The sequence below is a fragment of the Nyctereutes procyonoides genome, unplaced genomic scaffold (assembly GCF_905146905.1).
Source record: "Nyctereutes procyonoides isolate TBG_1078 unplaced genomic scaffold, NYPRO_anot_genome, whole genome shotgun sequence".
NCBI classification, from domain to species: Eukaryota; Metazoa; Chordata; class Mammalia; order Carnivora; family Canidae; genus Nyctereutes; species Nyctereutes procyonoides.
Window position 1 is genome coordinate 36,685,325 of NW_026575043.1, and position 26,384 is coordinate 36,711,708.

The following is a 26,384-nucleotide window of genomic DNA, read 5'->3' on the forward strand; positions in this document are numbered from 1 at the left end:
TTATAGTGTGTCTGTGGAGGGGGTCTGATTTGGAATTCTCTCTAGCAGTATGATGGCTTGCTCTATTTAGGCAAGCTGCCTTTTATGTTCTTTGATAAAATTGTGTAGTTTTTTTTCTGGTTAAATTGATTCTAAGTTCTTGATACTTTTGGTTGTAGTTTCGAGCAGGATCTTTTTGTTGGTCATTATGTTTTCCGACTATACATTTCCGGTTTATAGGAACCCTATTGATTTTTGCACATTTATTTTAAATCTAGCCACTTTGCTACATGCCCGTTATTTCTGATAGTTTCTGTTTGTTTGGGGTAGGCAATCATGTTGCCCACAGCAGTAATTTGGTCTCCTCGTTTGTTGGCAGTTATTCTTGTGCTTTTGAGCTCTTTCTAGCGTTGAGCCCTAGGGATTATGTCACATTAGAGCACTGCTGGTGGATCTTGTCTTGTCCCTGACTTTCATGGCAACGCTGGCTGCACTTTCAGATCCATAGTCTTTATCCTGTTACAAAATAAGCCCCTATCCCTTGCATGATTAGTGTTTGATCGGAGGGGTTCAGCTTGGGCCTTCGGGTTCGATGTCTGCACCCTGTAGACTCCTTCATGCCTTGGACCTCCTGCTAAAGAGTACTGGCTTTCTCTAAAGAAACACAGGGTCCATTTTCCTGGCAATTAGGGCTTTTAAATTGGGGGTGGTTTTGATCTGTGTTCAGACATTGTAGCACATCCCAAAGGCAGTTTTGGCCACCCCTGTCTGTGTCACCTCAGGGAGTGGCAGCTGCGCCTGTGTTGTGGAGCTGTTGCCAGGTCTCAGCTGTGGCGAGGTCAGAGCCTAATAGGGCACTGGGCAGCAAGTGCTTCCTGCTGTTCTAACAGGCTGCCTGCCAGATCCGCGAATTCACAGCCAGGCTGAGTTTCCCCACACAGCAGCATGGTGATGAAAGTGGCTGAGACTGAGGTGCTTAAGTGGGTTATGTTCTAGAGCAAAAGGAAAGGGAGCTGCATGGAAAACGATGGCTCCCTAAGAGGAGATGTTAAAATAGTGTGATATACTGCAAGCTCCTCCACATGCCAGGGCACGGGGCTGAGCGTGCTCATTCTCTGCTCCTGGTACCTTGTTCCACCTGAGCACCTGGGGCAGATGGGGACGCTTAGAACAATGACCTTAGTGCTGTCTGGCTGGTTGCCTCTGCCGTGGCCTCGACTCAGGCCCTCTTCCACAGAGAGAGTCCCTCCTTAGCAGCCTGCCCTCCCTGCTGAGACTTCTCCAGAGCCATGGCACCAGATGAGTGCATGACTGGGTGGCCGGGGTCATGGTGGCTCCGGCTGAGAGCTGACAGAGGTAGTGGACTCACTCAGCTTCACCCTCACCCTAGGGGCTTGCCGGCTCTGTGGCCTCATCCGTGTTCCAGCTTTATAAATGAGGAAACTGAGGTGCAGAGGTCAAGCCCCTTTCTGAAAGCCCCCTAACTGGCACATCCATGCTGTGACTGCCCTCACAGATGCCTCAAGGCCGGTGGAAAGCCTCTTCTTCCCCTTTTTTTTGGACTGCCCCTTGTGTCTTTGTCCCTACCTACCTGCCTCTCAGTTCTGAGGACCAGGTGTGCAGAGTGACATCACAGCCCTGTCATGGTACACTTTCCTTCTCCTCCCCGCCCCTCCCTGTGCTCAGGACTCCTTGCTCCGGCTAAAGGACCACCGGCAGTGTTTCGAGTGCTCTGATGTGGCTTTGCACGAGGCTGTCCAGCAGATGGTGAATGCGAGTGAGTCTGCAGCCAAGGAGGAGTGGGTGGCCACAGTGACCCAGCTGCTGCTGGGCATTGACCAGGCGCTCTCGGCTGACAGCAGTGGCAGCATCCTGAAGGAATCATCTGCCTCCACTGGCCTCACCCGGCTCACCAACAACCTCATCCAGGTAACCCACCACTCCTTGTGGACATTCCCATTCTTCATAACTCACCGGCTTTACTGCAAGCTAGGACCCCAAGGGGATGCATTGGGTGCTCCTGTTGCAGGAGGCGGGCACCTCAGGTGGTGGGGGTCACTATGCACTGGCTGCACACCTTCCTGGGGCTGCTCAGGTCTGGGAGTTGGAGATTGCTGAGCCTTTGGCACCACAGGGTTCTTCTATACCACCCATCCCCAAGGGATGGAAGCAGGCTCAAGCAGGAGGGCGTGACTTGTGTGTGGTGGAGGTGGAGCTGGGACTGGAATCCCAGGCCCTCTGTCTCCCCACCAGGGCTCTCTTACCATCCCACATCATCCTGGCTCTCATGGCCGGGGTGGTCACAGTACTGCACATCGTCCAAGTGGGCTTCATAGCAGGGAACCTTCCTTAAGCTCTCTCTTGACAATGACTACTCAGGCCATCAATAGGTCCTGCCAAACCCACATCCTTAACATCCCCATTCTTTGTTTCTCCTCTCCGTGTATAGTGCTCTGCCTTAGCTCTAGGCCACTGCTGCCTCTTCTTTGAACTATGGCAGCGTGCTCCCTGCATTCCTCCTTGCCCACTCTACCCTCCCAGGGCAGCCATCACCCTGACATGGAAATATCAGTGTACTCCTCCCTCTCTTCAACCCTTCATAATCCCCCGGTTGCCCATTGCCCAAGGTGCACCATCCTGCCCAGCTTTCTTTACTCATCTTTCACTCCTTGGCTGCCTCTGGGCATCTGCCTGTATGCCTGTCATCTGCCACCAATTCCTGCCTTCTTGGTATTGGTTCCACCACAGCCACTCACCTGGAGTGTTACTCCACTCTGGGAAACCTCAAGGTTTTCCTCTGTCCCTACCCACTCCTCTGTGACCCCACTGTGGCCCTCATCTACTTTAATCACAGCGGCTATACTGATTCTGATTCTTATTTTTTTTTAAAGATTTATTTATTTATTTATTTATTTGAGAGAGAAGCACTTGCGAGTGCAAGCAGGGGGAGGAGCAGAGGGAAAAGGATAAGTAGACTCCTCTCTGAGTGCTGAGTCCAGTGCAGGGCTTGATCTCACGACCTTGTGACCATGACCTAAGCCAGAATCAAGAGTTGGCTACCTAACCAACTGAGCCACCCAGACGCCCCTGATTCTTAACTCTTGAGTGGCTTGTCTGTGGCTCTCTTCCCCCTGCACTGTCAACTCCTCGCTGCGCCATTGACCTCTGTAACCCTCATGTCTGGCATATGCTGCGCATAGGTGCCGAGGACATCAGGAGCTGCATGTGACATGAGGGCAGACTGTCAGAGCTGCCTCTTCTAATGTCTGGGCTTAACTCTGTTGTTGGGCATCCTGGGACTCTGATGATATGGTGTAATGCTTCTCAATCAGTGTCCCCACCTTTGCCCTGAGGAGTCATCATCTCAGAGGGTGGGAGGGACAGCTGGCTGACTATGATAACCCCCTCTCCCCTTCTCCCAGGTCATTGACTGTAGCATGGCTGTGCAAGAGGAGCCCAAGGATCCCCATGTCTCTTCAGTGCTGCCCTGGATCATCCTGCACCGGATCATTTGGCAGGAAGAGGATACCTTCCAATCCCTGTGTCACCAGCAACAGCTCCAGAACCCAACGGATGAAGGTGGCAGGAAATGGGTCCGGGTCGGGGTAGGCCCCAATGGCCCTGTCCAGGTGCTGTGGGTGGGCTTAGGGCTCAGTCAGCAGGATTTTGTGTGGTGCTCAGACAGAAGCAGAAGCTCCTTCAGGGAGCTCATTGTGCAGTGGTGTCAAGAGGCAGTGAGTGTGTGCTATTTCATGTCTGGTGCAGGTGGCAACACAGAATGACAGCACAGCCAATGCTTATAAGGAGCACTGACACTGATCCAGGCAGTTTCACGCTTTAATCCCTGTAATCCTTTAATCCCCAAGACAGCCCTGTGAGATGGGTAGCCATGCACTGGCCCTTCTGCTTGCTTGCTTGCTTGCTTGCTTGCTTGCTTGCTTGCTTGCTTGCTTATTTATTTATTTATTTATTTATTTATTTATTTATTTATTTATTTAATTTTTTGGCCCTTGTGCTTTAACCACCATACTCTGTGGACCCTGCTGGCATGACCCAGTCAGGGTGGGGGTGTGGGTAGCTGAGAGGTACGGAGTGAGTGAGCACAGGTTTCAAATCTCAACTGTCACATATTGGCTGTGTGACCTCAGGCAAGTCATACAACCTCTTAGCCTCTATTCCCCAGATAGATGTTGGGAATAATGGCACCTATCTCAGGGGGTTGTACCAAGGACAAAATGAAATAATACAGCTATTTTTATTCAGTGCCTGGCATATGGGGGTGCTAAATGATGAGTAGTATGAACGAGAATCCGAAGATGGCGAGCCCAGGACTCTTCATTGGAGGTGGTACTTGAGCCAGGTCAATGCAGCGGTAGGAAATGTGTTGAATTAAAGAATTAACAATAACAGCTAAATGACATTTAAACAAAGATTCCCTGTCATTCTACCAAGTGGTAGAATGTTCTTGCATTTTCCATCTAGACTTGGCCAGTGACACAAGTTTTTTATGTAGCTGAGAATTTAATGCACATATTTATGTATTCAACTAAGCTTCAGATTAATATATTGGGGATTTTTCCTCAGTGATTTGAAAAATCAGAAAAGTGGAAAGGAAAGAAAGCTATCCTTATTCTAACAACGTAGAGAAGGCCAGAGTTAACATGCAGTCTGTTTCCTTCCATTCATTCTCTCTAACTTTGTGTACTACCCTGATACTTATCAGTTGCTCATTGCATGTCAGGCCTCTGGGAATAAGACCTTTCATTCTGAAAGATTCATGGTGAGAGGAGACAGACCAGAACATCCACAGTGCCAAGCCAGCGTTGCCCACTGAAAGAAGGGTGCTTCATGCTGCCTGGGTGGGGGCAGGGGGTGAAGTGGTGTTGGACTGTTTGAGAGAAGAGCAGGGGCAGAGGAGGACACTGGGGAGACAGAGCAGCATGAGCAGGGATGCAAGAGAGCTGGGCCATGTGGGTTGGACATGGGAAAGGCCAGATTGAGAAAGGCTTTCAGGCCTTATTTTATGAAGCTGTTTCAGTTTTGCTCTCTGGGTTTTGTAATGCTGATGAGAGATGTCCTGCTTTACTGAACCATCCTGTCTGCTGACCCCTCAGGATGCCTGCAGCATTTCTCTCTTATAGTTCACACTTCAGTGAACCTCATGTATACTTTTTTGCTTCTGCCTAATTGATTTTTTGGATAGATTTCTAGGATATATATCTTCTGAGCTCTTAACAAGTAGTACCTTTGTATTTTCCAAAAGGGTTTTAATGGTGAGAAAAAATTGAGGTTTACATCTAAGTTTATTGTTTTTCTCATAATTATAATGCAAAAGACTCCTGAATTAAGAGTCTCCCTTTCCCTCTGATTATGCAAGTAAAATATAATTTTAAAAAACTGCTAATAAGCAAACAAGGAAAGGGGGACAGTGGAATGCCATAAGCTTGAAAGAATAGGCCAAGGAAGGAATCCAAGATTCTGGTGGACTGGCAGCAGATGTGGCTCCTGTCCTCTCCTCTACCCCTGGTAGGAAGGCTGAGGGAACATGGGGAAGTTGGCAAAATCCTGGGAAATAATATTAGTATCCTCTCATTTATAGACAGTGGGCTAGTGAGGAAGCCCCTCCATATCACCCTGGTTTGGCAGAGATTAGAAGGACTTCTGGGCCCTGCCACCTTCCAGTGACCAGACTGTGCTACGACAAGGGGTCCAGGGATAAAGCACATTACTAGCTGGGTGATAAGGGGCCCAGAGTAGTGTAGAACATTGTCGTATTGAGTTCTCTGAGCTGGTTTATTGGGGATCGGTACTTGCAAAAGTAACGGGAGAGGAAGCAGGGTGGAGCAGAGGGAAGTTGACCTGCACTTCAGGTCTGACCAGGCCTTGGCCAACCTGGCAGGGAACTCTGGAGCCAGAGTGATCCACCAGAGCTATCATACCATGTTGGAATCAAGTAGCTGGTCGTTATACTCTCGTCTTGCTCAGTCACTGCACATGGATTCCCACAGGAAGTGTATGACCTTGGGTGGGGTGCCTTTCTGCAGCTGTAGAAGACCCTGGAGGAGCTGACCACGGGGGGCTGTCTGCTGACTATACTCCTCTCACAGAGCGACCAGTCCTATCTTAAAGGTCATCTCAGAGAGAAGACGAAATCCAGATTCCCCAGCAAGGACTACCTGCTGCACTAGTCCAGTGATCTCCCTTCTACCTCTGCAGATACAGGTTACAAAAGAGTGGATTGAGAGCAGTGCCTACTTTAAAATTATGGCTTTAAAGAAAGGGCAAATTGATCTTATATTTGGAGAGTGCCTCAGAAAATTGGTGATATATTAGAGCATTTACTTAGCGTGGAGGAAGTGTGGTTAGTGGACCATGAGCAGGATAGAGTGAAGTTACATGGCAAGTATGCTAACATATTGTAGCCCACTCCCCACCCCATGTGGAGGATGAAAAAGAAACAGATTAACTCAGTCAGGAAGAAAACTTACACCAAGGAACAGAGGCAGGGGCCGGGTAATGATTTGCACAAGAAATGATTTATTAAAAAATTTGAACTAATAAGCAGAATGAAATGAAGAGGAAAATTGCAAAACTAAGGGAAAACGTTGCAAACCAAGCCTCACCACTATAAACTAATAAACCAGACTGCAAGGAGCAGAATGAGTATGGCTAGAACTGAAACCAGGGTTTTAGTTTAGAGCTAAAAGTGTTGTTGATGAGAAGGATAGATGAGGGAAACAGTGGTGGGCCTGTGCGAGGATAAATTGTGCTCCTGATGGTAAGACTCTAGCAATGAAACAGGACAAATAACCAAATACTGGAACATTTCTCTGTAATAAAAACAGTGTGCAGATTTAAAGTGTTTAGTATATGCTGTGAAAAATTGATATACAGCAAGATAAATCCTGGTTAAGAATCTACTTCAAGAATAAAGATTTTTTAGATTTCTAAACTGAAAAGGCAGTTTATCCTCATGGGATAAAACATGAGACTCATTTCTGATTTCTCCCTAGTCATATTCAGGGCAGTTGAGGTGATGTCTAAAAGTCTACACTATTCTCAGGGAAAGACAGTGCAAACTAGGACGTCTAACCAAGTTGTTTGTAATTAATAGTGGTTATAGACATTTATAAACAGAGATCCTAGCTCCTGTGGGTGCTTCTAAAAACACTGCTGGAGGATGAAGTCAGTAAACCAATATGAGTCAGAATGAAATTCATCGGGGTGGAAAAGCCATGGGCAAGAATTTGTGCTGAACACCAAATCCATTTAGAATTGAAATTGAGGGAAAGCACCTGTGCTAATTATGGTTGCAGAACAGAGTTATCAGTGTTAGAAACTTTGCTTTTTTTTTTAATTTTTTTAAATTTTTTATTTATGATAGTCACAGAGAGAGAGAGAGAGAGAGAGAGAGAGAGGCAGAGACATAGGCAGAGGGAGAAGCAGGCTCCATGCACCGGGAGCCCGACGTGGGATTTGATCCCGGGTCTCCAGGATCACGCCCTGGGCCAAAGGCAGGCGCCAAACCACTGCGCCACCCAGGGATCACAGTGTTAGAAACTTTGAAGTGCTATAGAAGTGCTACAACAAAATTGGGAGATGGGGAGAAAGGAAATGTTACAAGCTATCATCCATCTTGTGCAATAGAATCACTTGATGCTGTTGAAAATGGAAACTAAAGGACCCATAGAAAACCGGAGTGGCTTAATTTCTTCATGATTTTCTGAGTTTTTTTTTTTTTTTTTTTTTTTTTTTTTTAATCCTTGCCTTTTATACCTTTTTGACTGGGGCTGGCCAAAGGTCAAAATGTATGAAACAGGGCAGCCTGGGTGGCTCAGCGGTTTAGTGCCACCTTCAGCCCAGGGCATGATCCTGGAGACCCGGGATCGAGTCCCACATCAGGTTCACTGCATGGAACCTGCTTCTCCTTCTGCCTGTGTTCCTGCCTCTCTGTCTCTCTCATGAATAAATAAATAAAATCTTAAAAAAAAAAAAGTATGAAACAAATTTCATGAAAGAATCCTAATTCTAGGGATGCCTGGGTGTCTTTAAAAATGCTGCTTACAAGCCCACTAGTGGGTTATAGCCCAGAGTTTCAAAAACACTGAAGGATCTTTAAGGAGCTAGTAATAGTTATTTTATTTTATTTTGTTTTTGCTAGTAATAGTTCTAGTGGTGAACAAACACTAGAAAATTTAACTGAAATTTAATAATTCTGTTTTTCTTCTGTAATACTCCAATAGGCCTACATATAAGAATCTTTAAGAAATGGTATATGTAGTATGGGTTTCATTGTTAAACATTATTTATCTTTCTCTTTCAAAATGTTTCATATGTGCCCACAAATGTCAATGTGGTTAACTGGAGGTGCAGTAGGCATTCTTATGTCTGGTATGATTTGAATTGTTTTTTTGAGAAGTGTGTATTGCTTTAGTAAAGGCACTCAGGTCATTACTTACTTAAAAAGCTAAAAAAGGATAGAAGAATCTGTGGCCACCTTGGTAAACACAGTAAAGCCCACTAAGGAACTATTGAGCCTTGTAGCTTCCACGCTATCCCCATGCTAACTCTGTGTTGGTCTGGTCTTTCCTTAGTGATGGCAGAGACACCCATGCTCCCATCTTCCCTCATGCTACTCAACACAGCCCACGAGTATTTGGGTAGGAGGTCCTGGTGCTGCAATTCCGATGGGGCTCTGCTGCGATTCTACGTAAGTGCTGCTCTCTTGGCCAGGGCTGGGGGTGGGGTGCAGGGTGGGATGGGTTGGCACCCTGAGGCTTGCTTGCTTGGCCTTGCCCTGCACTGCGGCCTGCTGCCCTTCTTTGATTTTGTATGTGACTACTCAGAGTTGCCAGAAAGTCTGAACTTTGTTCCCTTGTGCACTCGAGGTGCAGGGGTTCTGGACCTGGCCTTGACCTGCAGGTAGTTTTAGAACCACTGCTTGTTACTGCATCTGTTATGTCGGGCATAGGGCCAGGCCCTTCATAGTAATTTTAGAAGTAATAACTGCATTCACCACTGCCTTCCATTGAGTCCTTTCTGCCAAGCACCACTCATACAAGGAAGTAGTTGCTGAATCACTAGCTATTTCGTGAGTAAATAGTGAGTGCAGATGGTCTTCTCTCACTTGGCTGCTGTGATTTACTGGACATACTGGAGATAAGTAGTATGATTACCATCCCTAAAACTTGCTGCTGAGTGTGAGGCCAGGTAGCACACAGATAGGTTATAGAGCATGAGAGGGGCACCCAAGCTCTATTGATAAATGTTTTAGTGGAACATAGCCATAACCATTCATTTATGTATCAACTATGCCTGCTTTGGCAACACAGTGGCAGGGATGAGGAGCTTTGATAGAGTCCATATTGTACATGAAACCTAAAATATTGACTGTGTGTCTCTTCAGGAAAAGGTTTGCCGACTTCTGCTCTATATCTTTTCAGTGAGCAAGTATATGCTCTCTATAACTGCAGTCTCATCTTCCTCCTCTGCCCTGTGCTTTCCCCATGGCTCTTACCACCTTCTAGCATGCTATAGGATTTATTTATCTAAGATGTTTGTTGTGTGCTTCTTCTCCATTGGAATGTAACTTCCATGAAGTAGGGATGTTTGTTACTTTTGTTCACTGCTGGATCCCAGTACCTTAACCCAGCACACCTAGCCCATAATAGGTGCTTAATAAATAATGGGTTGAGTGAATGAACGAGACAGAATATTTATAGGGCTCATGTATGTGTAGTGCTTGACAGTTTGCAGAGCACTTATGTTGAGGAGGCAGACTTGGCAGGAGTGCCAGCTGTAGATGCCTCAATGTCTGCTCCATGCTGTGAGTTCTGAGGGCCTCCCGGGTGCTCACCCTAGGTCAGCTCCACACTTCACACTTCAGGACCATTTTTGGAAGAATCGTGCTAAGCTTAGACTAACTATATTGCTGCCCAGGAATTGGCAACTTCATTCTTCTGGCTTTGCTCTCCCAGTTAGAGAGTGTGGAGACATTGTCTACTTCCACAGGGTCACCTCCATGAGGCAGTCAGTCACTCCTCTGCCCCTATGCTGCTTGGGAGAAAGTCAAGAATGAGGTAGCACCTTTGCAAGCTGGTACCCAGCAGAAGTGGTGCTGAGGAGCGGCCTTCTAGGCCGGCAGCAGAAGTGATGATGGGACGATCCTACTCCGGGTTTTCCTTAGTCTGCATCTTTTTTGATGGAGTGTGAATTCCAGCTGCTAGGATCTGCCAAGTGAATTTGACGGAGTGGAAGTGATAGAGGAGTACCTCCATGTTTCATTTCATAGCTCCTGATTTTTCTACCCAAGACCCAGCTTTTCCCATTCCTCCAGCTCCTGCAGCAACTTCACCTTTGTGGAGTCGGCCCTGGCTTGTTGACTGCCCTCTCTCTGCCCAGGTCCCTCTAGGTTTCCTCTAACAATTTGCTTGTTCATATCATTTGTTCATTTTTCTGTTGGGCTTTTTTCTTTTTTCTATTGATTTGTGGAGTTCTTTATATACTCTGAGTTCCAGTCTTTTATCTGATATATATATGTTTCACCAGTTTTACATGTGTGTATTTAGTTCTAATTTCTATGCAATTTTATGTGATGTGTCTTTTAACTTTGTGTATAGTGTTTGCTTTACAGGATTTAAATGTCAAATTTATTAGTCTTTTATGGTTTGTGGGGGTTTTTGTTTTCTGTGTGTGGCGTTTTGTTTTGTTTATTGTACTTTAAGAAATCCTTCCTCCACAAGATTATAAAGATATTCTCTTCTGTTAAAGTTCACTTTCATTTTTTCACATCTGGTCTTTATTCCTTCTCAATTTTTGTTTATTTAGGACATAAGATAGGGACTCATTTTACATTCCATATGGATGGCCAGTTGGTTTGTACCATTCATGAAAGAGTCTGTTCTTTCTGCACTAATTTGTAAGGCCCTCTCCATACACGTGAGGGTTTGTTGTTGAATTTTGTTCTTTCTATTGGTTTAGGTATTCCTGTGCCAGTACCACATTGTCTTTGAGAGATACTGATACCTGCTAGGATTAATCTGCTTACCTATTTATCACATACTCTTTATAATTTTTTTTAAATTATTTTTATTTATTTATGATAGTCACAGAGAGAGAGAGAGAGAGGCAGAGACATAGGCAGAGGGAGAAGCAGGCTCCATGCACCGGGAGCCCGATGTGGGATTCGATCCCGGGTCTCCAGGATCACGCCCTGCGCCAAAGGCAGGCGCCAAACCGCTGCGCCACCCAGGGATCCCTATTTATCACATACTCTTGACTGTTCTTTGTACTTTCATCTTCTGAAACATTGTAAGATCAGTTGGTAAAATTTTGTGCATCCCGCATTCCCCAACCCTCGCCACCACTGGGATTTAATTGAAATGTCATTGACCTTATAGATTAATTTGGGGAGAATTGCCATTTTTATATGATTCTTTCTAGTCATGAATATAGTATATCTCTCCATTTATTGAGGTCTTACACTTTCATGTCCCTTAATATAATTTTCTCCTTAAACTCTTACATGTATTCTATTAGATTTATACCTGAGCATTATTATTATTTTTTTATTATTATTATTATTTTTATTCCTGTTGTTGATAGATATTTAAAAATTAAGTTTTCTATTTTGTGTTTGTGTACAGATAGGAACACTACATTTTAAAAAATAAATTTCTCGGGGTGCCTGGGTGACTCAGTTAGTAAAGCATCTGCCTTTGGCTCAGGTCATGATCCCAGGGTCCTGGGATTGAGCCCTGTATGGGGGGTGGGGGTGGGGGTCCTTGCTCACTGGGGAGTCTGCTTCTCTCTTTGCCCGCAGCTCCCCCTGCTTGTGGGCTTTCTCTCTCTGTGGAAAAAAAAAAAAGTTTCTCCTGTGCATAGCTCCTTTGCTTATTGCTTTTATTAATTCTGGTGGATTGTAGATGTCTCAGATTTTTTGTGTAGGCAGTTATATATCGTCCACAAATAACTATTTTTTTTTATCTTCTTTTCAATTCTTACAGTTTCTTTTTTTCTCTTGTCATAATGCTTTTCAGGTTGACAAAACTTACACTCTAAAGGGACAGATAGTGAATCTTAGAGGCTTTTGTTGGCCATAGGGTCCCTGATGCAAATACTCAGCTTTCCCATTGTAGCACAAAAGCAGCCATGGCCAGTATTTAAAGATAATATGTAAAAACTTGTGGATACTAAAATTTGAATTTCATATGTTACAAAATAATATTATTCTTTTAATTTTTTTTAGTCATTTAAAAATGTTAAATGTCAGTTTTAGCTTCTGAGCTATACAGAAATAGGCAGTGGGAAGATTTGCCCTGTAGGCCATAGTTTGTCACCCCAGCCTAGAGCTCTCTCTCTCTCTCTTTTGGGGGATAAATTTTAAAATATTGATTCTTTCTTTGGTGATTCTAGGTCCATTTAGATTTTCTTTTTTTAAACCAATTGTATTTTTGAAATAATGTCTACATAAGCATAAAGTTGTTCATGAAGTATGCTTATGATTTATAAAGTCTCTTTGGTACCTCTGGTTATGCCTCCCATTTCAGTGCTAAAATCATTTATTTTTGCTTCCTCTCCTTTTTTATAAGCCCATTTTTGCTGAAGCTTATCTAAATTCATTTTTTCAAACTACAAGTTATTGGTTTATTGATCTGTTTTTTTCTTTGCTTTCTAATTAATTTCCACATTAATATTTATAATTTCTTTGGATATATTTTGTGCTTTTTTAAATTTAATCATGGTGAAAGCTTATTTCAGTGTTCACTCTTTTTGTTTTTTTCACATCTTGTTATCATTAAGGTATTAGTGTTTCTAAGTTAGGTACAGAAGCATTGGGAAAAGTTATGTGCTCAACACCTTGTATAAGGCCATTTGGTAACATCTTCCTGACATTAGGATATAAGTGCTTACAAACTTATGTTTAAAAGCCTGTGTGTAAAGACATTTGCTGAATTGTTTGAAAGGACACTGTTATAAAGCATCCTTCAGCTAACTTCTTTTTTTTAAAAAAAGATTATTTATTGGGTTGACTGGGTGGCTTAGTTGGTTAAGTGTCTGCTTTTGGCTTAGGTCATGATCCCTGGGTCCCTGGAATTGAGTCCCAAGTGCTCCTCCCTCTTCCTCTGCCTCCCTGCCCCCACCCCCCCATGAGAGAGAGAGAGCACATTCACAAGCTGGGGGAAGGACAGGGAGAGAATCCTCAAGCAGACTTCCGCTAAGTATGGAGCTCCATGCGGGGCTCAGTCTCACGACCCTGAAATCATGACCTGAGTTGAAATCAAGATTCTGACGCTCAATCGACTGAGCCACCCAGATGTCCCAGTAACTTCTTTCTTTTATCAAGATATAAGTGTAATAAATATATGTGTGAAGCCTATGGGAAAAGCTATACACTTACCACCTTGAAATTACACCACGCTTAAACCATTCCTCAAATAACATCTTCCTTTCATTAAGGTCTAAGTCTTTTTCAACTTATGTGTAGAAGCATATGGGAAAGGCCTTGTGCTAATAAGTCCCTGAAACTACACTATGCTTAGATGGCCACGTAGTGACAGCATTCATTCTTCTACTACATGTTTTGAAGGTTATGTTTTCTCCAAATATGTTTTTAGCTGCATGCTGTAAGTTTTCACATTTGGTATTTGCTACCTTTATATGCTGATTTCTAATTTTACTGACTTATGTTCATTGACTGTGGTCTGTATTGTATCTTGTCTTTAGTATTTGCTGAGATGTGCTTTTTGTCTAGTTTTGGTAAAAATCCCATGGATGCTTGAAAAGAATGTGTAGCTGCTAAGAGTTGGGCATAACAATAGCCTTTGGAGCTAATCTCCATAGATACCCTACTTGTTGACTATGTTGTTTACATCTTCTGTAATGTGGGATTTACATCTTCTGTAATCCTTATTAATGTTTTGTCTGAGAGAGACAATTTATTATTTCCTTGATATATTTTGTGCTTTGAATTTATTTTTTGCTTTGGATACATTTTGTGTTATATCTTTATATTTTGTGCTGAAATAGAGGGAGTCTCTCTCAGACTTCCTCAGCCCTAATGGGATTTACCATCTTGCATTATAACTTCATGTTTAATTAACTGCCCCTGTATTGGATCTGAGCTTCTTAAAAGCAGGAACTATGTCACACTGTGCCTAGCATAAGGAGGGACTTAGCAAATATTTGGAGAGCAAATGAATGGCCTAATAAATAAGAGAAGTTCCAAGAGGGTATATAATATCTCCTTCTAGTAGCTGGTGGATACTGAGTGGGCATACTGGAAGGAAGGCAGTTTGGCAAGCAAACTCCTCAGGAAGTCACTGTCAGAGCAGGCCCAGAATGGCTCCTGTGAGGATAATAGACCCTTTCCAGTAAACAGGTCCAACAGACATGGCCTCCTCAGGTTAACAGAATTGACAATGGTGGTCTTCCTGGGGTCCCACTGTGCCAGGGAAGCTATGGGCCTTCTCAGGAGTCTCTCCCTGCCTACCATAGGTACGAGTTCTCCAGAAGGAGCTTGCTGCATCCACCTCTGAAGACACACACCCCTACAAGGAGGAGCTGGAGACGGCCTTGGAGCAGTGCTTCTACTGCCTGTACAGCTTCCCTAGCAAGAAGAGCAAGGCCAGGTACCTGGAGGAACACTCAGCCCAGCAGGTGAGGGTGCTGCCCAAACCAACCACACCTGCCCTGGTGGAGAGGATTGGGGCTCAGAAAAGCAGGGGCTCTGAGCACTCTTGAAGGACATCAGATACACAGCTCTTGGGGGTGCACCAGGAGAATGAGAGCATGGTCAGAGGGTTTTCCTTGTAAAAACTAGCTTCGTGATATTGACTAATCATTCAAAAGTGCAGCATGGCAATTTTCAAAGGATTTCTTTTTCCAATTTGGATAGTACTAATAATTCCTTAGAGGTTTGGTTTTCAGTGCACTATTGGGTGTATCACCTCATGGCTCGTCATTTATTCTCCAATCTTACTAATTCCATGCCCTGAACATAAGCTGCTCATGGCCCTACACAGAAAGCAGAACCCGCCTGGCTCCGAGAGGCAGTGGGGCAGCTGAGGCTCAAGGGGAGGGGCAGTGGCCTGGCCGCAGTTCCCACTCGTTTCTGAACCTATGCTCTGGCTCAGCCGCATGGACTCACAGAATGTGCCCTTGGTTTCCAGTATTTGTCTTTATAAAGGCCGAGCTTATGTCCGTTTACTTTTCTGCTCTTTAGACATTTGGTTTTGGGGATTATAGTGGGCATATGAATTTTTAAGAGTATACAGGACTTTTTCTAGACTCTAATATATTGTAACCTCATCTGCATTGTTCCCATGGAGGAACTTTTCCCTTTCTGCTTTTACCCCAACAACACTATGATCCACTTTCTGTCTTTTCTCAAGGTGGACCTTATATGGGAGGATGCCCTGTTTATGTTTGAGTATTTTAAGCCCAAGACCCTTCCTGAATTTGACAGCTACAAGACCAGCACTGTGTCTGCTGACTTGGCAAACCTTCTGAAGAGAATCGCCACCATTGTGCCCCGCACAGAAAGGCCAGCCCTGAGCCTGGACAAAGTCTCTGCCTACATTGAGGGGGCCTCAGCTGAGGTAGGAACTGAGTGTGACAGGGTTGTGTCCTGTCATTTTTTTTTTCCCTCCAGCACTGCTGGTTATGTGGCTTGTCTTCTTTCCTTGCCCAGAAGTCAGGGCCATGAGAAGCCTAGGGTCTGTCCTGTGCTAATGTGAATGGTTTTGGGTTTGCAGCATTACTGGTCACATCTGAGACCCTGACTCCATCTCCCCTTATCCTTGGTCCTTCATCTGGCAGGTGCCCTGCCTCCCAGAAGGGGCCGACCCCTCCCCTCCAGTGGTAAATGAGCTCTACTACCTCCTGGCTGATTACCATTTCAAAAACAAGGAGCAATCCAAGGCCATCAAGTTCTACATGCACGACATCTGCATCTGCCCCAACAGGTCAGTGGCCTGGGCAAAGGGTAGGCAGGGAGGGCTGGGGTGACTCCAGCTCAGCAACTCCTCACTGGGCCAGTTTGGGTTGTCCCTGCCCTGGCAAAGAGACCAGGGAAAAAGGAATGAGAGAGTATGTTTAGCACTGTGCAGTTTTGGGAAAAAGCAAGTTTTTCATAAAAAGAAAAGCAATGAAGAAGACTTCTTTCCAGAAGATGCCTGGGATGAGTGTTGGGATCAGAGGAGGCATGAGGTGTCCATCTGGGTTCAGGCCAGCAGGGCAAGGGTGTACCACCTGGCTGTTGGTTGTGTGCTGTCTCCTTTCCTGGTTCCCGGCCCCAGGAAGTGGGCTAATGTGTACTATGTCTCTTCAGTTATTGTTGTTTCCTTATTTTGGGGTAAGGGGAGAGTAATAGAAACACTCAAGCTAGAGGTTCTCTTCTCTTGTTCTGATGCAATGCATTGTTGGCTGTAGCAATTGTCATGGCAGTAGAAGTAGGAGAGCATATTGTACATGCTTTCTTCCCACCAAGCCCTGGTGGCTTTTTCTTAAAAAGTTATGATTGACCTGTTCATCCTTAAAGGGCCCTGCTAAGCTTATAAAGTCTGATTCATTTGATTGAGAGAGAACATTTTCTCATGGCTGCCACACCTAGGAGGTAATAAGCCTTGGGTCAAGGTAAGCCTTGTATCTGAAGGGTCCAGAGTAGTATCTGTAGGTAAGTACTCAGAGGCCAGGCCACAGTGGCTGCCTATCCTCAGGTGAAACTGGCGAGCTCCACCTTGTCAGGATCCACCTGGCCCAGGGGAGAGGGTCTGGGATCTGAATGGAGAAACCATTTTACACAACTTTTTGTGGGAAAGGTTCTCCCAGACCTATTGCTCAGCCTGTGGTTTCCTCTAGGCAGGGAGCCATGTGCTGGATGTCCTCTCTAGGGTCATTATGGGCCAGTTTGGTGGAGCAGACCCATGCTCAGGCTGGCTGAGAGCTCATAGCTCTAGACAGGGAGCAGTCACCTCCTTTGTGCCATTGTCTCCATGTCTGAAAAGTAAGGGTGATAAAACCCACCTGTCCATGGGGAGGTGGGAGCCTGGCGTGGCACTTCTCACCCAGTAGCCACTTGGGCTATGAGTCGAAGTTCATAACAGCTCAGCTGGTCCTCATTTGAACCTGTATATGCACCTGTTCGGAGGATACCAACCTGTCAGGCTTGGCCTGCCAAGAACCCTGCCAGAGAGGTGGGTTGTCCTGTGAGTACTGATCCCAGGGCCAGGAGGAACTTGGTGGCCCATTCCTGGGGCTCCTTCATTGTGGCTCTAACAAGCAGATGTTAGGGAGGACTTGGGCGCAGTCTCATCTTCTGTACTAGTTAAGAGGGAAGTTCAGATACTGGCTTTTTCTTGAAATCTTCTGGGCCCACCAGGTATAGGAGAAGCGCTTGACAGACAGGTAAGTGGATGGTGGAGTATTCTGGCCAAAGTGTGCGTTGGTGGTTCCTGTGGGGAAAACAGAGTCTGTGAAGATGCTGGCAACACCTTTCCTCACCTGTGTTCACTTCACTATTCCATCTGCTCTTGCTCAGCTGGGATTGGGTCACCTTGGCCAGGCATTTCATAGAGTGGCATTTGGGAGGACAATTTGGGAGTAGGCCCCAATACAGCTCATCCCTCTGCCAAAGAAACAATTCTGGGCCCAGTGCTAGGAGCGGGCATGCCGTGTATGAGTAAGAGCCCAGTACACAGGTTCTGGACACTTCCTCTTCCTGAGTTCAGGACATCACTGGCCCTTGGGCTCCCGAGTGTCCCTGTGGGTCAGCAATCCCCAAGTGTGGAGTGTGTATTGCTCTGCTAGAATCAAGAACTCACGTCAGGACTTTTATTTTGTTGACACGTAGAAGAGCATTTTGAGTTTTTATGATGATGTGTCTGTGTTCTTGGTTACTCATATTTGTGAGTGCAGATAGTGGTTTCTGTTTTGGGACTCATGCAGGTGTTTGGGCCTACACTGTGATGTGGTCCCTTCCCTCCAGGCAAGGGCAAAGAGTGGTGCCAAAGGTACTGTGGGAAGAATCAAGAGGGGAAAATCCTCAATGTGGAAGTTGCTAGCCTTGGTAGAAAGACCCTGACATGGTTCCCACCATCTGGAGGGGAACTTGACACCTACCCCAATGCTTCTTCCTCGAAGTGACCTGAGCAGGCCCTGAATCCTGAGGCCCTGAGGAAGAAAGAGTATACTCAAGATCTCCATATAGGGGCCAAAGCCTTTATTTTTCCTATCCCTTGTCACCATTTAAGCCTTCAGGCCTCTTTACTGCTCCTTCACTTGTGCTGTCTCACCTCTGGGTGCCTGGACACATTTGGGCACATCTGAGCCTCACAAGTTTGCTCTTTTCTTGCCACACCTTGGGGACTGTCAAATAGTCCAGGAAGCCAGTTGGCTACTTTTAAAGTTAGTGTAGCAGTGGGTCAAGAATTGTCATTTTGTAGAGGGAAGCTTCTGTCATGTGATTGCTGCCTTCTGTTGTTTGTACACGCATTCAGGAAATTCCACTTTCCGAAGTGCTCTTGGCCTTGGTCTCCATCTTAGAGAATTTTTTGCATTTTCCCTACCACTTACAGGCGATCTCAGAGCAGTAGGATCTCAGCCATCCTGTGGTCCCCTCACTCTCCATCTTACTGCTGGGAACTGAGCTGGAGAGGGCAGGATTTGGTCAGGGTTCCAGAGGGAGAACTATGTAGAAGCTACATGGCAGTGTTTTCAGGGTCTTGGCCACCCCATACTTTTGGTCAGTGAATGTGTTAATGGCAGATGCTACCAGTGAGGGGTTGGGTGAGGCAGCGGGATGGGAGCCTCCCTGTCGCCTTGGATGGGACATGGCTTGTAAAGGACTCCTTTTCCTTTCCATCAGAAACATTCTGTGGGTAACCCTTCCAAGCAAGAAAGCAAAGGGGACCAGAGTCCAAGAGCCCACCATGCTGGTGAGCACAATCTGGGCTCAAGTTGGTGGGGATCCTCTTAGAACACTTACTGAGTACCTGTGAGGTGCTGGATGACCTCAAATACATGTCTTGTGGTGTCCCAGCAGCTCTGCTTTCTTGAGGTGGGTTTTCTTAACCATGTTTTATAGCTCAGAGACATAGAGTCCCTGGTGGTGGAGCTGGGCTCTGGGTGGCCTGGGAAATGAGTTGCCCCAGACCTGGGGGCCTCACCCTCCCATCTATCATATCTACAGTGCTGTAAGGGCAGTGGTATGTTTACTGGTGCTTTTGTTGTGACCACAGGTTTGATTCCTGGGCAGGCATGGCTCTGGCCCGGGCCAGTCGCATTCAGGACAAGCTGAACTCCAATGAGCTGAAGAGTGATGGGCCCATCTGGAAGCACGCCACGCCTGTCCTGAACTGCTTCCGCCGGGCCCTGGAGATCGACAGCTCCAACCTATCCCTGTGGATCGAGTATGGTACTATGTCCTATGCCTTGCACTCCTTCGCCTCACGCCAGCTGAAACAGTGGAGAGCTGAACTGCCCCCTGAACTTGTGCAGCAGGTGAGGAGGAGCTCTGCTGAGGGGCCGCCATCCTGCCATCTGACTGAAGTGCCCTCAGGTGGCAAAGTTCTATCTTATCCATTCCTTTTGCCCTTGTCTTCACAACCATCCTGGGAGCTCACAGATGATTCTCCTCATGAGACTGTAGCCATACTGTGGTTGGTGACAGCTTGGTCCTTGGTCTTTAGATACCTAGTCTGTTGTGGGTGAATTCAGGGCAAGGCTCTCGTGATCTGGCTGGTCAGCTGTCAGTTTTCCAGCAGTTGAGAGGCAGGGGAGGGGTGTTGGCCGCCAGAAGTAGCTGTCCCTTCCCTGTTCCTTCAGAGGAACTTCTTGAATCCTTGTAAAATTTTTGACACTGTATTGCGAATTTCTAAGTCTGTCTTGGTAGGGGGTTCCCCTAGTGTGGTTTGCTGGGTGTCTGGCCTGAGGTCTGGGTTGAGCAAGGTACCCCCTTGGCTCCTTGAGATGGAAATGAAGGAGTCCCACCAGCATGTTTAAGGCTGGTGTGGCAGTAAGATGCCATGGTCCAGAAGGGTTTCTAGGAAAGCAGAGTGCTGAAAGGGCCTGTTTCTTGTAGTGATCATGTGTGGTCAAAATCTAAACAAGATGATGGCCTTGATAATGCTTCCATTGGATTGTTGAGGGAACTCAGTGAGAGTAGACTGGTCAGTGGGACTCTTAGCTGCAGCTGTGCTGCAGTTGTCTTGACAGCACCTCCATCCTTGAGAGTAGGCCTCTGTTGTCATGCCCAGCCCCCCACCCCTGGCCTCTGTGACCCTTTAGAGGCAGGTCACAGGCTTCCACAGTGCTTGGCCTTGTGATGACCCTGACCTTCCCACATTGCATTAAGTAGGGGAAGTCCTAGCCTTGTGCAAAGAGGTAACAACTCTTTGTTGCTTGTTGCTGATTGTATATAAAAGCGAGGTATCCTTAGTGTTAAAAATTCAATTGGTATGGAAAAGAATAAATGGGAATGTAATAATGACATGAATGTCACCCTCCTACAGTGGCCCCTTTTGTGCCTCCTACAGTGGCAACATCCCACCCCACTAGAATGGGCGTGAGGGGCAGGGTCTGCTGTTTGTGGGCAGTCAGTTGCTAGCAAAGGGCCACAAAGTGAATCCACTCAAAATGTAGTTCAGTTATCCCAGTAACTAGCGCCTACTAGGTGTGAGTGGGGCTTTATCTTAGTAATTAATAATAATGAAAATAACTCCTAAATCTTATCTTACTAGGACTTTGGTGATAATTGCAAGGGTGTGTTAATTCTTCAAATGATCCAATAATGACTGAGTTTGGTTAGTTTTGGGAGAGTTTAATTTTTCCATCAGTTTTATGATAGCATGGTAGGTACCCCTTCACCTCAGCAGCATAAATTTAGACAGCTACTTTTGCAGAAATATTCCTGCAAATATTCTGTCTGAGAGAAGGGCTACTTCTCTCTCCCAGGATTCTCTGATATCTTTGTGCCTTAGAAGAACGTGTTGCGGTCTCTTCCTTGACCAGTTGTCCTCCCTTTGGGCGGTTGTTAAATGTGCCCACTGCTCATGTATAAAGGCTTTGTCCACATTACTTTCATCAACTTCATGATATCCCGTGTCTTTTGCAAAATTTGCAGCTTAACTTTGCAGTAGATCTGCATTATACCATTCGACTAGATGTGAAAATCAGCAAAAGATCAACTGGAATGAATGTAGTGAGCTGAATGTGGATAAATATCAGTGAAAGTGCTGGGTGGATCTGCTATAAGAGCACAAGCTGAATCTGAACATTCCCATGCTGTCATAACTGCTGTCACCACCATGTCTGCAGCTGTGGGGCCTCTGAGTTCCCACACGAGGTCTTGTGGTATGGGACATCTGTGTGCTGTGTGATAACACTTTGAGAAAGCCTCAGAAAGACTGAAATCCCCTTCTCTCTCCACACATTTTCTGGTCTCCTCAAGTCACCCATACTTGACAAGAGCAAGCTGGAAGCATGACCTGGGGCTCTACCCTTGGCTGTTGTTTGAAGAATGCCAGTAACTTCAGCTTTTCCCCCATGAGCTCTGGGTGCCACCACCTGTGTGCCTGGGAGGGTTGTCTCAGGGTGCCAGACTTCAGGCACTTTGGCTCTAAGGTTTTCCCTCTCTTTCTCTGCCCAGAGAGCATGAACCCTACAGGCCAACGAGAACAGTGGCTCCCACATGTGACTGGGCATGAGAACCTCTTTTGGGGGAGTGAGGAGCTTGTTAAAAGGCCCCATCAGGCACTCACGGTCAGAAGCTGCACTTTCTCAGGTTCCCTGGGTGGATTAGACACAGTATCCTGGGGACAAGCCTGGCAACAGTGGCAGAGGACAAAGGTGACAGGAAGGGCAGTGTAGCCATGGAGCAGAGACAGGTGGTGGGCTCTGTGACAAGGAGAAAATGGGCAAGAAAAGAGTAGCATGGCCCTTGTTTTAACCATCACTTTTATAGAAACCACTCTTCAATTGTACAAGAAATACCTCCTTTATAACAACTGCCACAGTAAGGACAAAGTTAAAATCTTTTTGGCTCCCCCCAACCCCTTTCTAATCCCTTCATTCCTGCTTCAGAGAAACTTAACAGTTAGGCTTGTATCTTTCTAGACTTTAGACAAACACTGTTTGTTATGTATACATGTTCTCCTAGAAAGAATGCCATGATTTACCTGTTCTTTTCTTCTAGTCTAAATGCTGTCGTGCTGTACATGGTGTTGAGCTTCCTTTTCACTCAGCTCCATGTTGTTGAGCTCTACTTATGCCTTGCAACCCTATTTCATTGCAATTGTCCTATGCAGAGACCCCTTGCTCCATTCTGTTTGTAGTGTAACGGCCCCAGGGCTGAGCAGGCTGGGAACTGAGTCCCTGACAGCACTAGGAATACTGTTATCCTCTGCTGGGACTCACTGGGGTGGATGGAGTGTAGACCTTGGGATTCTTTCTCTAGTCCCCCACTAGTGATGCCCAATAGAATTTAGCAGAATAGAGGCTTTCCAGGAAGTAAATATGATGAGAAATCAGAGTGCCCTTTCTGCCTTTGGTACTTGAGGGTTTTGTTTGTAGAGCTCCCCAAGAGGAGGGAACTTTTGATTCCCCCCAGGAAGGGGCAGGGAAGGCAGAGAGTGGGCGACAGACGGGAAACCCAGGTTGACTCCTTGCACACCTTTCTCTTGCGTAGCTTGTGGCCCCGGTGGCTGAACTCCATTCTGATCCTTAGGAAGCCATTGGCTCAGGGAGCTCAGGGCCTGAAACTCGGCTCCCAGGCCATCTTCCTGGATTGTCAGGGGTGGCAGGAGAGAGATGGAAGTCCACCAGGTGTGCGGGGAAAGAAGGAGGTTTTGCATTGTTGCCTAGGGGGATAGCTGCCTCACAGGGCTGCCCTGTGCCTCCTGTTTTCCCTACTTTTGGTAAAGTAGTTTCTTTTCTTTTTTTTTTTTTTATTTTTTTTAAAATTTTTTTATTTTTTTTTTATAAATTACTGGCTGGCTCAGTCAGTAAAGCATGTGATTCTTTTTAAGATTTTATTTATTTATTCATAAACACAGAGAGAGAGGCAGAGACACAGGCAGAGGGAGAAGCAGGCTCCATGCAGGGAGCCCGATGTGGGACTCGATCCCCGGTCTCCAGGATCATACCCCAGGCTGCAGGCAGCACCAAACCACTGCGCCACCGGGGCTACCCTAATTTTTATTTATTTATGATAGTCACAGAGAGAGAGAGAGAGGCAGAGACATAGGCAGAGGGAGAAGCAGGCTCCATGCACCGGGAGCCCGATGTGGGATTCGATCCCGGGTCTCCAGGATCGCGCCCTGGGCCAAAGGCAGGCGCCAAACCGCTGCGCCACCCTGGGATCCCCGGTAAGGTAGTTTCTTATCCTGAAGTATGTCATGACGACACAGCCCCTTGGTGGCTAGAGCTGTTTGGGTTTATTGTATCTAATTAGGTGAGTTATAGGACTCATGTTGATAGCTGTGCACTTCTGCTTCTGCCTGCAAACTTGCCAAAGGGGTCTATTACAGGAAAACCAGTGGTTTCCCTTGTCAGTTCCAGGCAAGGACAGAGCCTTTGGGGCCAGCGCCTGCTAGCTGTGTGGCCTGCTGTGGAAACCTGGCCGTAAGCAGGCTGACCATCCCTCCTGTGTGGCAGTATTGTGAGAGCTGGCATTTCCTTAGGACCTCTCATGGGCTGGCTCTGGGCGAGGCACCCTGGCCAAGAGGTGAATGAGGTGCCACAGCAACAGGTGCACGTCTCTGGGTTAGGCAGGTGGTGTTAGGGTGTCTGGCAGAGCTCTGGAACATAGTGGATCCTCGGTGGCTCTCCCTCCTGCTCCTGTCTGAAGAGTTCTGACTACCGCACCTACTGAGGACAGGGATTCTGTGCTTTATGTGCCTTTTGTGTGGTTCCAGTCCAGATGGGGCTCTTCACAGTTGCCCTTCCTTTCTCAGTGGGTGGCTTTATGACCTCAGTGACAGAGCTGGGTGGGCAGAGGGTTACTGACTTGGTTGAGGCCACATGGTGACAGAGTAGTTAGAGCAGGACTCCAGTCAAGTGGCTGCCTTTTACTGGTATAGATCTGCTACAGAATCCCATTGGAGGGGTATGATGGAGTCACTTGGCTTGTGCCGTGTCCTGGCACTACACTGTGATTCTTTCTATCATATCTCACTCATTGATGGTTTCTTTTTTTTTTTAAATTTTTTTAATAAGTTTTTTAAATTTTTTTATTTATTTATGATAGTCACACAGAAAGAGAGAGAGAGAGGCAGAGACATAGGCAGGGGGAGAAGCAGGCTCCATGCACCGGGAGCCCGACGTGGGATTCGATCCCGGGTCTCCAGGATCGCGCCCTGGGCCAAAGGCAGGCGCTAAACCGCTGCGCCACCCAGGGATTCCCTCATTGATGGTTTCTTGATTCCTAGGCAGTAATTTTCCTTCTCAAGAAATGTTTGGCAGAACACTGGGGTTCTTTGTGCTGGCCCCAGGGCCATTGCTACAGGAGATTCATGTAGATCAGCGTCCGCGGACAAACATCCTTGGGCAGCCTTCTTGTGCACAGTGGGTTACAGGTACTCCTCTCACAGGCGGCAGGCAGCGCCCCTGCCAGAGCTTAGTGCCTGCAGCTTCTCTCTTCCTCTGGTCCCTGAGATGAGACTAGAAGAGGCTGCAGCTTCCCTGCTGTCAAGTTAGGGTCATGAAGATGAGGAGCTAGAGACCTGGGGTACTGGGAACAGCTGCCTCTTTGGCCCCACACAGGTAGTCTTCATTCCAGCTCCTACCCAGGAGCTCTGGGATAAACGGACACATGCACCTAATGGCTTGACATCTCACGTGGATAGCATCTAGGTGCTGCCCCATAGCCCTCATACAGGGACTGGGAAAAGTGACTGGAAAAGTTTTCTGAGTTGGAAAGCATCTTAGAAGCTGATTCTCTGTTTTAGCTGTTTCCAACCTTCAGTGTCTGAGAGGGTGGCTGGAGGCACTGGGTCTTGGGGTGGGGCTCAGGAATCTGCCATTTTTAAGCAACCCAGGTTTCTCTGGAAGGGTGCAGAGGACAGGGTGGGAAATTCTGTGGTACCCCAGGGGTGCACATCCTCTCCAGCGCTGGGTGTTGGGTGCACACCCTTTCCAGCTCTGCTTTCCCACCCTAGTGAGTGGGTGTGAGAATGAAGTGCTCACTGCCTGCAGTGGGGGCTCATCTCAGAACATTGGTGCTGGCTCTTGGCATTCTCAGACTGACACAGCAGAGCTGCTGTTGGCCTGGTTCTCCTAGCAGCCCTGGCCTTGTGCTGTCTCCCCCTCCCAGGCAGAGGACCTTACTGCAGTCACAGTGAGGGTCATGGTTGGGATCTTTAGAAGGGGATCGGGAGGTACTTCATAAACTCCTAAACTGTGTAGTTGCAGATACTGCAGGATGGTGGTAAAAGAAAGGAGCCTGGAGTTGACACGAGGAGACATGGGTTTCAGTCCAGTTCTGTCCCTTATTTGCTGTGTGCTTTGGAGGGGTCCCCCGGCCTCTTCATACTCTGTGTCCCCAGATATGAAATGGTGATAGAACATCTGTGTGTCAGGGTTGTTAAGAGGATTATAAACTTACAAAGAAGGCAGCAGGGCTTCCCTCAGGATAAGGCAGGTGATAGCTGAACCCTGTAGGTTCAGGCCCAGGGCCTGAACTCAGTCTGGTCTCGTGGTCTCATTCCAGATGGAGGGCCGGCGCGACAGCATGCTGGAGACAGCCAGGCACTGTTTTACGTCTGCGGCCCACTGCGAGGGTGATGGTGATGAGGAGGAGTGGCTTATCCACTACATGCTGGGCAAGGTCGCCGAGAAGCAGCAGCAGCCACCTGCTGTTTACCTGCTGCACTACAGACAGGCTGGCCACTACCTGCACGAGGAGGCTGCCCGCTACCCCAAGAAGATCCACTACCACAATCCACCTGAGCTGGCCATGGAGGCCCTGGAGGTGACACCATGCTGGCCTTGGGCAGGGAAGCAGGGCAGGGGCGGGCCAGGCTCTCTGTCTCCCTGGGGATGGGGCATGAGGTCCCAGTGGCTCCCACACAACCTGTTGGAAACTTCTCTGTGTTCAGCAGCTTTGTGTGTAGTGAAATTAAAGCAGCCTTTCCTCTCTCTTCTAAAGGGTGCTTACCATCCTTTCTGGGAGAGTGATTGTTTTGTTTGTCTCTTCAAGAGGAAAATTACCTTTCCTCCTCAGCACATGCAGGGTCCTTGAACCTGACTTGGTGATGACATCGATGCGGCACAGTGTCTCCTGGTACCTTTGTTCCCTGTGAGGCCACAGGCTGTGCCTGGAGCTCCCAGCTTGGCAGGACAGGGCTAGGGGAGTAGTCTGTTCTCTTGGCCTCAGATCTGGGGTCTGGCAGTGCTCCTCAAGAGAAGAG

At 46.9% G+C, this 26,384-nt stretch overlaps 1 protein-coding gene across 4 annotated transcripts in view; it reads left to right on the forward strand.

Moving 5' to 3' along the window:
• Nucleotides 1–26,384, forward strand: part of CABIN1 (calcineurin binding protein 1) — a 154,415-nt gene that overhangs the window by 39,446 nt on the left and 88,585 nt on the right. For all 4 annotated transcript variants that reach the window (XM_055322045.1, XM_055322048.1, XM_055322047.1 and 1 more), the window contains exons 17-24: nucleotides 1,666–1,908; nucleotides 3,402–3,558; nucleotides 8,574–8,689; nucleotides 14,476–14,637; nucleotides 15,372–15,578; nucleotides 15,799–15,944; nucleotides 19,218–19,479; nucleotides 25,685–25,945. In XM_055322045.1, coding sequence (XP_055178020.1) covers nucleotides 1,666–1,908; nucleotides 3,402–3,558; nucleotides 8,574–8,689; nucleotides 14,476–14,637; nucleotides 15,372–15,578; nucleotides 15,799–15,944; nucleotides 19,218–19,479; nucleotides 25,685–25,945 — 1,554 coding nt within the window. The remainder of the gene's footprint in view (nucleotides 1–1,665; nucleotides 1,909–3,401; nucleotides 3,559–8,573; nucleotides 8,690–14,475; nucleotides 14,638–15,371; nucleotides 15,579–15,798; nucleotides 15,945–19,217; nucleotides 19,480–25,684; nucleotides 25,946–26,384) is intronic.